The sequence below is a fragment of the Sparus aurata genome, chromosome 12 (assembly GCF_900880675.1).
Source record: "Sparus aurata chromosome 12, fSpaAur1.1, whole genome shotgun sequence".
Taxonomy (NCBI): domain Eukaryota; kingdom Metazoa; phylum Chordata; class Actinopteri; order Spariformes; family Sparidae; genus Sparus; species Sparus aurata.
The window spans coordinates 5,993,678-6,011,182 of NC_044198.1; the positions used below are offsets into that span (position 1 = coordinate 5,993,678).

Consider the following 17,505-nt stretch of genomic DNA (forward strand, 5'->3'; position numbering starts at 1 on the left):
ACATCGAGTGTGTAGTGTGTCACATTGGAGGACATCCAACACGGTGTGTACTTCACTTAAGCGCTTCGACTTATAAAGTCAGTTCCTGCCACGTCCTTCCTGGTGAATTACAGTATGTGTGTCGCGCAAGTCTCGAAGGACGGCGCGCTGCATGTTCATCGACGTCAACAGATCGCAGAGTGATGTACCTCTAGGTCAAGCCACAGCAAGAGCTCCTGACCCTGTGATCAAAAAGGCAAAAATATCGTGCAGTCTGACCCCCAACATAAGTTTTGTAGTGCTAGTCGTGTAAACCCACTCAGGATTCTCCCTTCACATTCGCTCCTGATGCTTCACCTGAGTCCTTGTCACTCCCCGCAATCTACCTTTTTTCATTAACGCCGGCTAAGCAGCGAAAAACGAACACTCTCCCGCAAGGTCGGCAGTTTCTTCATCGGAGGCACTCAACACGCGTCTCCCTGAAACAGTCTGAAGAGCTTCTGAACTTCCCTCTCGCCCTGACGTGAAACGCTCCATATTTTATGATATGAAGCAACTCAATGTCACCCTCATATTTCCAAGTCTAATTTGGCCAGGGGCCGTCATTTTTCTGCAGACGCGTGTCGCGCTGTCGGGGCTCACCTACGGAACCTCATTTCCTCTGTTTCCTGATTGTGAGAGGCAGTCATTAAAAACTTTTTGGTGCGGTTGCCGCGATTGTTTTGCAGCGCCACCAAAACTAATTAGTTTTCAAGTAGTGCGGGGGACCGAGCAGCTAATAGAGCTCCGCGGGTGTCTCCAGCTGTGACGAATGACTTCAACTTCTGTCTGCGCCGCCGTCAGGAATATGTTTCATGTATTCGCGGCCGCGTTTTCATCGAACAATAGATTTTCTGTTTTTCCCTTTTCGGTCTTTTCTTCATGAGCTTCAATACTCTGACCTCTGTCATTTCCTGCTGGCTGCCAAGTCTCTCTCAAACACACACACACACACACAAACAACCAAGTGTGTTTGGATATTCATGACCATGGGCCGAGTACGCATGCATGCATGTATGTGGCTTCACGACTATGTGAGAATGTCCACGGACGTGTCCAAAGTTTGTCCAGACACTCTTCTATCCTTCCGCCCAGACGCTCCGTGTGCAGGATTCTGGCCCAGCGGTGGACTCCTGATAAAAGCGTAAACCGTGTCAGTGTTTCCACTGTCGCCCGCGACTCTGGCTCCTATTTCAAAAGGCTCTTTATCAGATACTGCGCGGCTGTGAGAGGAGATAAAAATCACCTTTAAAACTTCACCATGAGAGGAATATTGGAATTGAGGCAGCGGAGGGGGGAAATAACCGGAGAGAAACGGTGTCAATCACGCCGCTTCTGTCTGTGTCAGCGGGTATCGAGTAACTTACCTCACACCCCGACGGTGGCTGGAGCAGAACTCACTCAGTCTCAGTTTCTGCCTCTGAACTCCACCGGCCAGAGCCCCGTCTCTCTCTTTCTTTCATGCCTCTCGTACTCCCCCTGTCTCTGTTTCCCCCGGCTGTCATTATCGCTCTTCACTTGGACTCCCATAAAAAAAAGCGTACTCCTGCGCGCTCGCACGAACGTCTTGATGGACAGATATATTGGACAGAAGAAAGGAACCACTGTCTCCAGCTCCCATCGAGGACATTTTTATTAATCTTGTGAAATCATAGCGTAGGACAGCACTTTACAGTTATTCCAGAGATGGACCTTTATCAGAGTGGGGGGAAGAAGCATGTCCAGCTAGCTTCTACGCGGGTTTCGGTGATGACTTGCGATCAAGGACAACCCATCTCACATTCAAACGACCTGGGTCACTCAACTCAGGCCCGTACAGGACACCAGAGAGAATGAAGGGGTTTGACGTTTACTGCCGGTGAAAACCCAACATTTCCTGATTTTTTAGCGGCTACAAAATAACAGGGGGCTTTTACCGTCAAGAATTCAGAAGAATTCAGGGAATGGAACGCGCTCGGGAGAGAATTAGAGGAGCTTTCCTAGCAGCTGTTCTTTGTGTGTTTACAGCCGTCACTTGACCACCACTCTACACAAGACACACCTTTAAGGAGAGCCCTGCTTCAACAGAGATGCTCGTTTGACAGTAACAATAAGTTTCTCTACCAAGTTTCAAATGTGACGTCTTTCAGTTTCGTCTTTTTGTCTTTCTTTTTTTTATGATTTCTCTCAACTAATCCTAAATCAGTGAGCAAATGTATATTAAAAAGCAGGTAGTAACCACGGCAACAACACATATGCCTCACGCTATGTTTTAATGTACTCACACCTGAAATAGCCACAGTTTACACTGATAAAAAACATGTTAGATTGCCACATATTTAATTAGCAGTTTTCAGCCGCTTTGGCTGGCAAGCTGCTCTCAGTATTCTTAAGAATAACGTAGTTGCTCCCAATAATATCTGCAACTCTGGTAGAAGATCATTGCCGAGTGTAAAATCCTGCTGTGCAGAATCAGAATCAGAAGTTGGGCGATGTGCAGAGTCCGGACAAAAAAAAGGGAAAACCAAGCAGCCGTGCAGCTCAGTCTGTGCTGCAGAGAGAGAAATGAAGCAGGAGCCGCAGCTGTCTTTTAGACGGCTTTTAGAAGTCCTTATTAAAAGTAAAAAAAAAAACACCAAAAGAATGTAAAAAAAATAACATAAAATAAGAGAAAATAAATCAAACTCAGCCTCCAGAGGACTGAAACAAAACACAGCCGCTCTTGTTTTCCGTCGGTAATCGACCGTGGTATAAGCAGGATTAGGCACCCCGAGGTGTCATCTATCAGCAGAGATTATCTGGTGTGTGTTCCGTACACTTTGATGTGGGTTTTTTTTGGAAGACTGACAGTGGGACATGTTCTTTAAAGGTGCACTACGTAGTTTTTGGAAAGAAATGTTAAAGATTTTCACCGATTACCGAAGAAACAAACTACCATTGAAGGACAACACAGTTACATGCTGTTCATATTTGGCGGACCCTGCCACCTTTGTATCTTCAACCAGTATTCTGACTAATTGTGACTACGACCTCTTCTCTCAGAGATACTGTTTCTAAGGGTGACATCTTCCAAAATGTCCCGTTTGTGTGCAGAATCTTTTCTCCCCGTCTCTGTTTTTCACTCATTTCCCCCCCTTGCGCTCTGTATCTTCATCGGTCACACTCTTTTCCGCTCATCTCGCTCTCTCCCCACCATCCCTTCACAGGTTCAAACACACACACACAATTACCCAACTGTCTCTCTCCCTCTCTCTCGTGTCTGCCGCTGAGGTCAGAGTCTGGGTTTTCTATCCTCGAGCTACACAGCCGTGCTTCACCACGACTGTAACTCCAGCTCTGTCTGCAACCCTAGACCCGGCGCTACTCGGGTCATCCGGCCGCCGCCTCGCCATGACAACAGCGCCCGGTCACACGCTCAGGCACATGTTACACGTTCAGTCATGTGCTGTGGGACCCGTGATGGTAGCGATCCCACTCTCGGGACTGGTTTCACAGATCACCAAACGGGCAGGAATGCAGCGTGAGGCCGAGCTTTGGTGTGGCTGTGAGGTGAATTAGCCGGATCCCGATGTAGCGGGATCAGATGTTTTCCTTGTGATGATCGGTTTATCTTGGGGAAGAAAGCCTTTTGTCTTCGCTCCAGCCGCAGGAAGCTAAAGGGAAACTGACGGGGCGCTGTGCTGGCGGGGTTCATGTCATTATCGATGTAGATCTGCGCTGGCTGTACGGAGCGGGACTCGGGCGTTTGAAGCGCGAGGGCTTTATGGGGAGACAGTCATCTCTCTCACACAGGGAGAGCCAGACTCTCAACTGTCTCCTCTGAAAATTGGATTTCTATCCCCTGAGATTAGGATCAGGCTTTCCCCGCTCCGCTGAGGCTCTATTAGAAAAACACGCCGCCCTCTGAGGCCAGGAGAAGCTCGCAGCGCAGACTTCGCCGTCATCTCGGCGACCTTTGACCTTCTAGGACCAGCCGCAATGCTGATCCCACACCAGGGTGGCTTTCCTCCGGGTGTTTGTCTGGCTGCCAGACGGGCATGCCCTCAGCCAACTGCAGGTGTCATGTATTTGACGTGGCCCCACCCCCTCTCCCACCCTGCCTTGGGCGAATGACGATCACCGCGGAGGAGGACAAAGGAGAGTCTGTCTTCACTGGGACAAGCAGACATGAAACCCCCCCCGTCAACATGTCATTTACATGGCCTCTTAACAGATTCCCAAACCATATTATGTGCACAACACTGGTATTAGCTATCAGCTATTGTTCAACTCTTGTCAGAGCAAGACACAGTCAACATGCAATCCGACACTGATACCAGCAGCTGATAAAACAGAGTTTACTGTAACCGGTGTTTCTGGATGTGGATGATGCTGCTGGGAATAAGACAAGGATCCATCTGGAAAAAATGTGTTTCTCACGTGCGACAACAATACTTCTGTTTTTTTAACTGATGTCAGTGAGTTTCACGGCACCAGGGAAGACCCGATGAGAACATTTTTGAGTGAATGAGTTATTATATTCAATTGAAATTAAGAAAAATAAGTATAACTCCTAAGCTGGAGCTGCTAAAGGATTGCAGGGACATAAAAATTTCAGTACAGATGATAAGGTACTGTGTAAAAAAACAACTTGTTCTTCGATGGGAAAAAAAAAAAAAAAAAAGCCAGACTGTCAACAAAAAAGAACATTTTCAATCCAAAAAATTCAATCACCAAGCCCAGAGTTCTGCTGGTGCGCCGCTAACAGTGAGCTAACAGTTAAACCTCAGCCTGCACTGTGTGGAAACCTGATACAATCTCATATATAGGAACTTAAAAACTGCACTAATCAATATTACCACGTCAACAGTGAAACAAATTACGACATGTAGTGTAAAAGGGGGGATCCCACACAGAATGAACACCTATTGTGCAGTTCACCTCAGCGCTACGTGGCACACAGTTTGTTACTAACAACAGCCTCCCTTTTTCGCAGCCAGGGGAAGCAGCTGTTTTCAGTGAAGAACATTCGACAGACATCGCACACTTCCTGCCCGACACCAAATGACAGACAAAGCTAACGGCTGGCTAAAGTGAATATAGTGCAGTAGCATTTAGGAGCTAGATATTTCCATGTGGTGTTAATGGAAAATAAAACAAGGAGCTAATGCTAAAAAGAGAGGGTATATTGGACTTGTAATGTAATATGCAACATATGTAAATGCTGTGTATTTAGCTTCCTGGCATGTGGCTAAAAACGTTTTATGCTACTTTACATAACTTTGTTTTTACAGAGTCTTGGTCAGTGTTAGATGAAGTCAGCATCTGCATTGTTTTTTTTTCGCAGCTGAGGCCCATGGGTATTGTAGTATTTAGAGTCATTCATCACTACAAGACACAATCACCTGCAAAGCAGCATTTCAGTGAGACACAGGACAATTTGCACATATTCCATCAGTAGATTTTTTTTCTTATAACAAGCAAAGAACACCTTGTTTTCCTTATTTAAACAAATATTTCGCAGAATATTAATGGTATCTACTGTCTCTCATCTCTGTCAAGGAACACAGAGGCTACCATTCAAAGGGGGATGTATCGGTATATATAATTACACAAGCAGCTCTTCTTTCCAACTACACACCTCTATACAATGTGAGGACGAATGTGGTTATCATGTGAAATGTTCTGACTACAAGCCCTAGGTATTTCTCCCGGAGGTGTGTCTGTCTTTTGTTATTTCATCCCGTGCTCGGATCCAGTCTTCTGTCTTTAGCGAACAAGGATCTGATGGATGAGTCACGGATCTGAGTCAGCAAGAGATAGTCCATATGGCCTGAAACTGCTCGAGGCCAGGAGGACTGTCTCTGCCTTTCTCTCCGAATGATCAATCATCATCATCAAAGTCTCCAAAAAAACATCTTCGCTCAGTTTCACATCAGCCGGAGCCAGCTGAGCAAATGAAGCAATCTATGACTTTTTTCTTATCAACATCCAAGGAGCTGCAATAGCATCAACAAATCTCTGGCGCGACCCTCAACTTCCCCCAAACAAGGCAGTCGCGTCAACGCAAGGGAGTCGAGCAGACTGGCCAGTGGACGGAGGGATCCAACAGAAACTGTGAGCGAATGTGTAAAAGATCACAATACAAGACGCTGCAACAAAAAACACAGCATTGGATTCGGTTTAACCCGCATGTGGACGGTGTTGATGATGGTGCGCGCCCAGATGCTCGCCCGTAGCACCGTCCAAGATCAGTGAGGCGCGATAAAAGTGTTGAAAGACACAAAATCCATTTTTACTACCTCGCTGTAAAAGAATTCGTCCTCGGATCTTAAACCTTTAAAGTCTGTTTTGTTTTTTTGTTTTTTGTTTTTTAAGTTTTCAAAGCTACAGACCATGTCAGGATGGAATATATTTGGGGGAAATCGTGGTTCAAATGGTTCCATCGCTGAGCAGATAACAGATCAGAAATCCTGAGATGCATTTTTTAACAGAACACAACATGTCCTGGGAGCCAAACTGTACGTTTCTATGAATTCAGAGTTTCGGGCGGCTTTCTGGAACACCTGCTTTGGGTCTGGTTGCAAGGCTGAAAAATCTGCGCCTGGCACACTGACGTATAGAGATAAAACTTTCCCCACACTTCTCCTGCTTAGTCACAAGTCTCCTCGAATTTGATATCTGTATTATGCGTGCGTTTCAATGCCAAGAGAGCACTCTTTCCACTCTCTTCTACCGCTGGTTCCCGCAAACCATGAAGTTCCTCTGGCCGATGTCGGTTAAATACCAAAAAATCTACCGTGGAGCCCGCTGTATCTCATTTAGTCCCTCTCTTCTGGCCCTGCAGGGCACTGACTTCACTTATGAAAACAGGACTTCCCAGCTGTTTGTTTTCCCCGTGTCTTCTCACGAGGAGGAGAAAGCTGAGCGCAGCCAGTCGGCAACAAAAGACGCTTCATCCGAGAGCTCGACAGTAGAGATGTTTTGCTCCCTCTGGCTCGTATTTTGGCTCGGCCCTCATTCCAAGGACTTGCAAAACAAAACCGGAACGCTGCTTGCTGTCTTTTTTTTTTTTTTTTTTTTTGCAAGACTCCAAGATGAAATTGATATCAGCCTTCTGATGTAACTGCCAGTCTAAGCCGGGTATCACTGGGAATCTTTCGACACTAATGCTGATACGATACCTGAGTTTACTGATGCTAAACCATGAGTTTTTAGGCACCTTTCTCTAGGACATGTTTTTTTAATCAGTAAACTAAAGAAGCCAAAGTTGCCAATGGTGAATGGTGTTTAAGCCGTACAAGAACTTTACCAAACCAAAAAGTAAAAAAGTACAAATTAAAAACAAACGAAATAGAAAAAAACAAGCGACTTTCAGCACTTTACAGCTGTTGATACTCGGCATAAAGCGCATATTTTTGTCTGTATCAAAAGTACAGCAATTTCTGTATATAACACAAGGGGGTTAGTGCATACTCACAGATATAATAATACTCTCTGCCAGGGCGAAACTCGAAGCCCAAGGAGAAGGGAGTGAAGAGCTGGAACTTCTCCGAGAACTTCAGCGGTCCGTTCGGCGACAGGGGCCTGTTGCACTCCCAGCGTTTGAAGCCCTTGGCCGTGTGGTCGCAGGAGCTGTAGCCGTCGTAGTTCACCATGTAGAGGATGTAGCGCTCCGCCCGGTCGTCGGAGACCGGGCCGATGTAGTGCGGGCAGTAGACGTCAAGGTAGTCGTTGATGCAGACGTCGATGTGGTAGTCGCCCCGGTAAAACCTGGAGGAGAAGAGAAAAGAGACAAATGTGAGCATGTGTGGTTGAGAGACAGTCTTTCAGGTCTCTGAATGCTGACAAAGTGACAGTGTTTTAGGCCATTTCAGATGCTGGCATTGGAACAACCCTAGTCTGGTCAAAACGTAAAAACAGAAAGTTGCAAGTCCTAAGTCAAGTTTTTAAGGAGTCCAAAGTAAGTCGATGCTGAAGCCCTTATTTCTTGATCAATTAAAGGCAACCTGTGGAGTTTTGGACCATTAGTAGTGAATGGAGCAATGTTTTTTTTTCATTTGGATGCCATGGTTTCACACTATCCTACTGACGGACAGGCGGTGATAGCATGCCAAGAAACTAGAGCGGAAGAAGAAGAACAGAAGACGACAGCTGGCAAGGACAACGTCAACAACGTAGGTATGAAAATTACCCCCAGATCGGCTTTGCGAATGTTTTGAAGGCTGTAAGGTATTCGCATTTGTTAGACCTTCAATTCACCATATGCAAATCCAGCCGCTGAGGGTCTCTGTATCAAAACAAGACATGGTTGAGGGTTGTGCAGGGGGGGGGGGGGGGACGCCACTCAGCTGCTGGGCTGCTCCGAGAGAGTCGGGTACAGAGCCAGACCTCCGGGAGGAACAAGCACCTGGTGTCACATCGGACTCTGATTGTTCTAGGAGAACCGGAAGCTGGTGAGTACTGGGATATGTGAGAGGTGGATCTGAATTCAAACACACGGACACGCGGACACGTGCGGTCGCTCGGCTAGTTTGCGGCAAACGTACAATGACGTCACCTGGCTGATCTTCACCTTTATATTTCGGTGAGCGCCTTAAAAACAAACACGGGCACCTTTCAGTTTACAACTGTCAAATACGATACCTTAATAAAATCGTGTTTGCATTCACACCAACAGGTGACGGCATGTGCTTACATGACTGTTTTGACTGTTTTTACAACCCACAGCGAGGGCCGGTTCGTGCACGTCAGCAATAATAACAACATGATTAATGTATTACTGGCGAGGTGATTGTTCTACATGTTTACATGCAGGGATGATTCCCGCAAGATACCGGATCCTGTGATCTCGACCTTTATTTGCCCAATGATAATGTGCTGAGTGTGCGTGTTGGCTCCGCACCAGCCTGCTTAATGTTTTCTGCATGTTTAACACTGGGATCCCCCTGAAGCACGAGTGCTCTGCTCAAGGGTACGCTGGCAGCAGCTGTTGAGATGGGAAGATAGTTACTCATTGATTTGTTTGGGGAGTCTCTCGCCATCATGCTCCATGATTGCGCGCTCTCCAAAGAGCTACGAGCGCTCCGGCACCTGATGACAAGAGATGATACTTTGGGTCTCTAAGTGAGGGAAAAGTTCCCGCATGTGGTTCGGAAACTGCGAAAGACACGACCAGGCTCCTCTGGTTTGTTTCGCAGGGTCTCATCATGTCACTCTCGATCATCCCCCAAGGCCTCTTGCGGGACTCATCCGAATCCCCCTGCGAACGCACCCGCCCCGGCAGAAACCTCTCCCGACACACGCTAGTCAGTCCTAAGCCATATATCAATGTTAGTGCTCAGCAGCGATGACTTATGCCGGTGCTGAAATTAAAGTCCCCTAGCGTTACAGGGCTAATCCCCCTGGTTAGCATGTGCCTTTAGCAGCTTTGAGAGGATCCCTCCGTAGAATGAGATTTTCATTAGCCCAATATGACAGCTTGATGTAGGAGCCCCTTGTGGAATCTCCGACTCTGGGAAAATGAGGCCTGTTTCTCAAGCCTCGCCTCCGAAGCGGCCCCGAGACTTTGCGCCTGGTGTTTACTGTAAACCGAGCGGACGGGAGAAAGGGGAGAGAAAAAAAAGTGCAGCGGCGAGATATGCCAGGTATTCATTCCTGAGGAGAGTGATTGGAAACACATATTCCCATAGGCGCCGTATAAGGTTGCATTTCTGAGGCTTTTAGCGGAGACAGATTAGGCTTGGACAGCCGGCTGCCTGTGTCTCCGTAGCTGCTAATGGCCCGCGGTCCAGTATCACTGACATGCTGCGGATGTCTTCAATACTCCACCTCTGTCCATTGACACAGTGAGGGCCATCAAGGGAAAGACAGGCCAGAGATCGTGTTGAAGCACGCAGCGGCCCGATGATCCGATACGGGTGAACGCGCCGGTGGGTGGGGAAGGAGGGGTTTGCTTTGACGTGCCGCTGCCCACGGATCAGATATTACACCTACTCCTGCTCCACGCCAAGGGACGGGAAGTACCGGTCAGCTGATCTGAGGCCAGGTGAGGCAGGAGGGAGGGGGGCTGAGGCGCAGCTGTTCCCGTTGACGGTAACGCGTCGGGGCTTCTGGGAGGCGTGAGTTAGCATAAAGGTAGGTGTGTGCCCGCCGCGGCCTGCTGGGGGTATCAAGTTGTCGTTACACGGATTGTAAATGTGCCGCAGGATTAGTGGCCGTCCTACTGGGTTTGTATGGGCGGATGTGTGTGTGTGTGTGTGTGTGTGTGTCTTATGGCATCAGCAGCCGTATTCTAATCTTTTTCTCTCTCTAATTATAGTCTGGTCAAACGTGAAACCAAAGCCCTTGTTTTCTCTCCCAGTCTTTCCTTCCCCCCCCCCCCCCCCCCCAGCACCAGCTGAGCGCTTTGGCTCCGGGCGGGCACAGCGTGGCCTCCCTCAGCCTCGGTTTTCAGGGCTGCTCGCTGGTATTATGACTAGCAGGGGTCAACCGGCTCCGCGGTATCATGTCCTCAGCCAGAGGCACTGTGGGAGAGCCTGCTTTGTCCTGCCGTGTCTTTACAAAGCCTTAAATGTTAGCTGCAACCTTGCAAGTGTCGGGGCCTGTCAATCAAACCTGACCCAGGAGGAACAGCTAGGATTAAGGGTTAAGACAGTTTCTAACTAGTGGCTTTGTTAGAGATAGGTGGGGGGGGGGGGGGGGAGTTTCGTGGAAGGGATGATCACTCTGTTCGGGATACTGGTATTCAGATACATCCTGAGCATCTGGTTTACTCCTGGCATCGATAAGCACCTCATAACCAGTCTCCAGCGAGCACTTCTGATTGGATTTCACTTCTGGACTCGATACAAATCAATACGGTCATCGCCAGTCGATGCTGCAGTGCATTCTCTCACCGAACTGGTGAATACTGAGAGCTGCTGCACCTGTTCAATTATGATCCTTGTGCAACTTTTTGCATATTTTTTCAACAAGCAATACACTTGTGATCCATCCTCGGCGCCATATCACCCCAGTGAGCATTTTGTTGCCGAAAAGACGTTTTGGAAACAGCTCAGAGCGGTCACAGTTTAAACGACGGTCAGAACTGGTGCGAGAGCTTCTCGCCGACTACGCCGACCCACCGACGTTGATTAAACGCCCGCAGTCAGGCTGCGTTCCACCAGGACTCGCATTCCTGGCATTCAGCGGAGAAGTTTTCGAAGTGCTTTCTTCAGTCAGGCTCCAAAACGATGATAGAATATTACTTACACAAGAGAAATGTCTCTACTGCAAATCCTGTAATAACCCCAATGTGAACGTCACCTCACTGCAGGGGTTAAGGGATCAAACTACCAACCTACTGATTAATGGGCAGGCGCTCTGTGTTCTTAGCCACAGTCGCCCCCTTCTATTATTTGAGAGTGAAGCCTCACATTTGTCTCTGCAGCTCGTGCGTCTTCTCTCACAACGTCGCAGAGAAGCTGTAGTACTTGCTCGCGTGCTTTGCAGCAGGAAGCGTACTGTTTATTTTACAACTATATATATATATACATCATATCACATAATATCATATAAAACTGCTGCTTTTACAATAACCTAGAAGCTTATTGTCGGCAGCTCACAGCCTGACAGTTCTAAATTTAAGACATTGTGTGTGAAAAACTCAATGTGTTGAATGGGTCTGCATGTAGAGACCATTTCGCCAAATACCTATCATTATCGCCTCGCTTTCAATCGGAACAAATGGTCAAACATGAACAGCACTCAGCAGAGCGCCTACCTCCACGGAGCTCCAACAGTTCCTTTTAATTCAGGTTATTAAAGGCTATCGGAGCTCACCGGCCCCGTGTCGCTCTGAATATGAAACCGGCAACAGCCGCCAAACCACCGTTTGAGCTCAGCAGATCCGCATCAAACTGCACTCGCCCGCAGATACCAGTTTTCATCAAGGTCCACGCATCGCTCCCCGAGAAATGAACCAAAATGTTGAAAAAAACACTACCCCCCCCTATTTCACAATGTTAAGGAAAGAGAGAGGAAAAAACACTCCTGGAACCGTCCCTTTACCTGGATCGGCACCAAAAGTTAATGGGCTCTATTCTGGACCGAGACCCATCCTCCATCCAAGTTTCGGAGAAAAGTGCCCATTAGTTTTTGTGTAGTCCCGCTGACAAACCAACCAATCATTAAAGGGACGCGCGGCTGAAAACATGATCTCCTCGGGGGAGTTAATTGTTTTCATCAGAACTGGACAAATTCGTGCTTCGTGACAGATTGATGGTGATGCACCAGGATGAAAAGAGGTTGAAGAGACGTCTCTCCTGCTGGGATGTTTGGTCAGTGAAAAAACTTGTCGGTACGGCAGCGTGATTGCTATAACATGTACCTCAGTCATCAATATTTGTTGCCAGCCGTGACATGACCAAACTTTTTTAAGCTCCAACTGGCTGAAAGCTGCATTTGAGCTGTATTCATGTCGTGCTGTGAGGTTCGTCTGAGGCCGTACTAAGCCTTCCTGCCATAAAAGATCAAAACAGCTGATGAAACAATTAATGAGAGACTCTAAATAAAATATTGTGCCGTGGGAGGGCAGCGGGGACCGGCCCGGAAAACAACAGGCCGCCAAACGTAGTTTGTGCAATCAGTTTCTCATCTTTCCTCGGAAATCATGTGCTTTTTTTTTTTTTTGCTTTTTTTGCTATCTATTCCTGATCACATCGCTACGGATGGGTTGAGAGTGCAGTCAAATGTGGCCAAACATGTGCAGCGGAGAGTCTGTGTACGTCTCAGGTCTAAGACGTGGACTGTAGGTGTTTATTACAAAGGATGATTTAAAATGCAGCGCGAGAGTGCCAGCAGATGCTCCAGATGTTGGCCAGATGGAGGCCGCGAGGAGGCTTTTGAGTGGCAGAAATGAAATATTGATAAGACACGGGGCCATAAACACACAGCCCGGCTCAAGATGTGGCCGGATGGATGACATTTAATCTCTCAATGTCTCCTGGTTTCTTCCTTTTTTTCCGAGGAGGCCGACTTTCTCCTGCTGATCTCCACTCTTGACGTCTCTACCCTGAGACTCCGAGAGCATCCGTCAAACCTCCCCCCCCCCCCCGTGCCGCCGCCACACACACAACCCTCCTCCGCCACGGGCCGGACTCGAGTGTGAGAAAAAAAATATCAGTCATTTACCGAGCCTTAAACCTTCAGCGGCGTTCACAATCTTCTCGCCCTTTTTCATTACTGGCGAGACTTATTCATCTGTTTGTCTAAATGGCTTTGTTGTTACAGGCTATTTAGTGAGTCATTAAGCCCTTCACGGGGCCGATCGAGGCAATTTCAACAGTTGTGTGTTTTCCTTTTGGCGCCTTTCTGAGCAGCAGGGCTCGGTGAAGGCTGCTCGCGGGTTTCTGAGGGCTTTGAAAGCAGGAGGCAGAGAGAGCGATCAGACCTTGGCGTAAAAAGAAAGCGCGGTTCAGCGGTGTCAGTTATGAATGTGTCATAATGAGCCATTAACAAAATAAAAGCACCTAAATCCCAGATTCATTTGTCTTGAGGATTAATGATCCCTGATTGGCTGAATTACTCACGGCCAGTTGGAGGGGGCTTATCAATGAATCAGTAACCGGAGCTCTTAACAAAGCACACATCTTACGGGTAATCCCTCTTTTCACTGCGCTCCCCCTTCCATGTTTGCTTTCTTTATCCCCTTCTGTTGTGTTATTGTCGCTCCGTGGCCTGGCACAGGTAAGGTATGGCAGAGCCGGCGTAGACAGAAACAGACCGAGCGACAAAAATAAAAAAAAAAAAAATAAAAAACACATGGGGGAGGAGAGAAGAGAGGGAGAAGGTAGAAGAAAAGAGGACAAGAGGATGTTCATAAAGTGGAAGACAGGGGAGGCAGCGCTCATCAACAATGCTCGTGACTTAAAATAAACGCCAACTCAAATATCCGCGTGAGAACTTTCGTCTCTATTTGCTCAATATTTAATGGCAGATTATGTGACCGTTTCCAGGAAACTTCAAAGTGAATTTTCGGGGAACTGGAGAGCCGAACATCCCATAAAAGTGTTACTGTTTTATTTCCTAACTTCAAGGACCAAATGCTGTTTTCAAAGTCCTCTCCAAATTGCCCGGAAAAATTTAATTCTGGTGTAGGAACACTGGATGCTTTGTGCGTTTTTCTGTTTCATGTCGTTGGCAGGAATACAAAAGAAAAAAAAAAAAAAGAAAAAGAAGAAACTCTTGCGAACTGTCTCCCTCACTGCTGGTGCACACTTTGGTGAAGTCGGACTTGTGTGGCCACTTTCCCGTCTTTTTTTTTTTTTATTTTAAAATTTTTGTTGATAACATTGTACGAAAAAGCTTCCCCAAAAAATGAAAAGGATGAAAAGCCGGTAACAGTTTCTCATTCCATACAACATTTCTGGAGCTTCACAGCCAAACAGCATTCTACGAAACAACTGAAGTAGACAGGGACTTGTTTTACAATGGAAAAAAAAAAAACCTACTGAAAGAAAGTTTTGCAAGTGGTGTGCATGCTAACCCTTTTAGCTTAGTGGCTACAGTGAAGATTTGAGCTTCAGAAATGCAGTAAATAAAGTCTTTTCAGTTTGATTTAGTGTCTCAGGGCGTCTGGAGACTGTGATTGAAACCGACAGAGTCATTTTCTGTTTTTATTTATTTTTTTATTTGTATTTTACTCTATTTTATTTACAGTTTTTTCTCTCTAAGAAATTTGGGGCGACTTTTTCCTTTCCTCCGAAGTAGTCAGCTTAAGTATTTCAAGTAAAAAAAAAAACAAAAAAAAACAACCAAAAATCAGAAAAGTATTTAGGTCAGTTTGAAACTGTACAACATCGCGAAGGAGAGGAGAGAGAAAGGAACAACTAGACAGGGGTTCTGAGAAAGAGAGCGGGAGAGCAAGTTGAGAACAGGGAAAGAAGTGAGAAAAGAATAGAGTAGAAAAGAGGGGGGGAAAGAAGGTGATCAAGTGAGGAGCGAAGAGATGGTCACAAGACAGTCGAAGAGAGGAGGAAGAGCATGAGGAATGCAGAACACATGAGAGCCAAATAGCGAAGAAGGGAGGAGGGAAAAGAGGAAAGAAGGCAGCAGACGGGTGGAGAGCTCAGAGGAAAGAGGGGTGGAAAAAAGGAAAAGCGGTGGAAGGAAAACGGTCGGGGAATAGAAAAGGGTGAGAGATCGACAAAGGAGAAGAGGCGCATGTAACAAACGAGAATGGGTGGGAGAGAGGAGAATGAGGAAAGAAGAGAGAGGTAAGAAGAATGTGGACAAAACAGGAGGGTGGCAGAAAGCAGAAGGGAGAAGGAAGGAGGAGGAGGAGAGGAGGAGGAGGAGAGGAGGATAAAGCCCTCCTGTTGTTTCCTCATGAACACAGTTGGGTCAGACAAGGGGCAGCTTCCCAGGGTGATCCCACAAAGACAGAGAAGAGGAGATGCTTTCAGCCCACAGAAAACACATGAAGCTCCTGTCTCGACACACACACACACACACACACACACACACACACACACACACGCAGGGATAATGTCTGCACTGAAAGACACAAGCCGCAGAGTGCAGACCTCATGTTGCTTCTATATCAAGTCCCTCAATTTCCTCCTCCACAAACCGATGTGTACTAACTGTCTCTCTAAACAACACCATGGAAACCTGCACTTCCTGATTACAGCCTCCAGGGGGAACTCTTTATGGGGCCCAAAAAAAAGGGGGGGGGGGGGGGGTAATCAGGTCATGTGACGTGATGTCACCAGATGGGGGTCTGTCTGTCCTGCTGCCCTCAGGGTCGGGAGGTCTGATCTCCCTCCCTCCACCTGTCCCATCATTCAGCCTCTTCTCGCTTCTCGCCGCCGGGAGGTTAAAGCCATTATTGCGTAGTTGTCTAATTACATACACAAACACATCTGTCCGGAGACTCACAAACACACACAGAATGTATGTGAATGCATAATGTGTCTGCCGGAGGGGGGGGGAGGGAGGGGGGGCTCGGTCTGACCGGGCGTTGACAGTGCAGAGATGGGGGGAAAAAATGGAGGCTATAAAGTATAGACAGTTCTCTGTTTCTGTGTTTTTCCTGCTTGGGAACAAAACCAGAGGAGGTGAATAATTGGCCTCAGATTGAAAACACATTGCCTCTTGTGGGAAGGCACCTCGGATAGTTAAAAAAACTAAAACAGAGGCTGGAGAGAGTGGAAGCAGAGACGGCGGGGGGAGAATGAGAGCGGACGGTCTGTTTATGGATGGCGGTGGTCCTGACTGTGCCAATCACTAAGTCGTCCTTCAGTGCAGCTGCAGACACGCTGTGTGCCAGGCTAAGTGAGTGCGCACGGACAGGGAATGTCTTACGTAAAGCTTCGTGTATATTCTAAACTCCGTCCGTCTGCAAATGAGGACCTGCTGCCTCTGTGAGGCGCGTGTCAGCGCACACCGTGAGGGAACAGACACAACGGAGGCTGGAAGCGAAACTTTCTTCAAAATAAAAAAGTTTAGGAGCATAACAGTGCTTTTTCTACATTGTTTTGAATTTAATAGAAGAGCAAATTCTCCATTATTTTGTCTTAAAAAGTTGTCGAAATACAAGCGCGCAAGTCAGGGCTTTATCTTTAAGGGTCTGTAATTTTCTAATCATAAAGTTTCACTGAAAAAAGCTACATAATTACACTGTAGTATTATGGAACAGTGTTGTTAAAAGTACCCAGAAGTCAGACTGAAAGCAAAGATAGTGTGTTGAAATGTGCCTTTGATCAAATGTCCCCCATACAGTCACTACTATTATCTGGCATGAAATGTACAAGTCAGAATAAACTGCACATGTTGAACATTTACCCGCCTAGTTGATTATTGGCTCCAGTATTTATGTTTTTTTCTGATTATGAGATAACACATTAAACAAATGAATGAAAACAATGTGGCTCTGATGCAGCGTGAAATCTGCAAAGTAACTAAAGCTACCAATAAATGTAGTGGAGTAAAAAGAACCATGTGTGACTCCTCAATGTAGTGCCGTGGGAGTAAAGATGGAAACACTCAGTACCTGGAAACATGACTTAAGTGCAGTACTTGAGTAAACGTACTTACATTCCAAAATCGATTTGAGGATCTCTTTCCTTTGTAGCTCATATAGTAGCATCAGTATCAAACACTTCATTGGTTTCAGTGTGCTGAAATTAAGAATGCAATGGCAATGAATTGAGGATGATTTGCTACTATTCGGTGAATTGCACTCGTTAGTGTTGTAATAGTGTCTGATCTCATATAATTTGATCTAATAACCAACAATCTCCACTAATGTAAAACATCTTAACACCATCACACTCTGCTTGATTCCAAACACAACCAACTCATTTCAAAGATTTACTTGTCAACTATAATGATGTTGCTGCGGGGACGGATCATTTCTCTAGTGTTCAGTTGTTTTCTCCTCAAAATTCAGTGTTTGTTTCTCGTAATTTGGCTTTTGCTTTTTTTGCAGTGCTCAGCCTCTGACAGCTAAATAAGCATGATGAGTAAATTGATCCTTTGAGTTAA

The 17,505-nt window shown here is 46.6% G+C and overlaps 1 protein-coding gene across 1 annotated transcript in view; it reads right to left on the reverse strand.

Moving 5' to 3' along the window:
• Window positions 1-17,505, reverse strand: part of LOC115593249 (ephrin-A5b-like) — an 86,252-nt gene that overhangs the window by 6,977 nt on the left and 61,770 nt on the right. Inside the window, exon 2 of the mRNA XM_030436733.1 lies at window positions 7,457-7,749. Coding sequence (XP_030292593.1) covers window positions 7,457-7,749 — 293 coding nt within the window. The remainder of the gene's footprint in view (window positions 1-7,456; window positions 7,750-17,505) is intronic.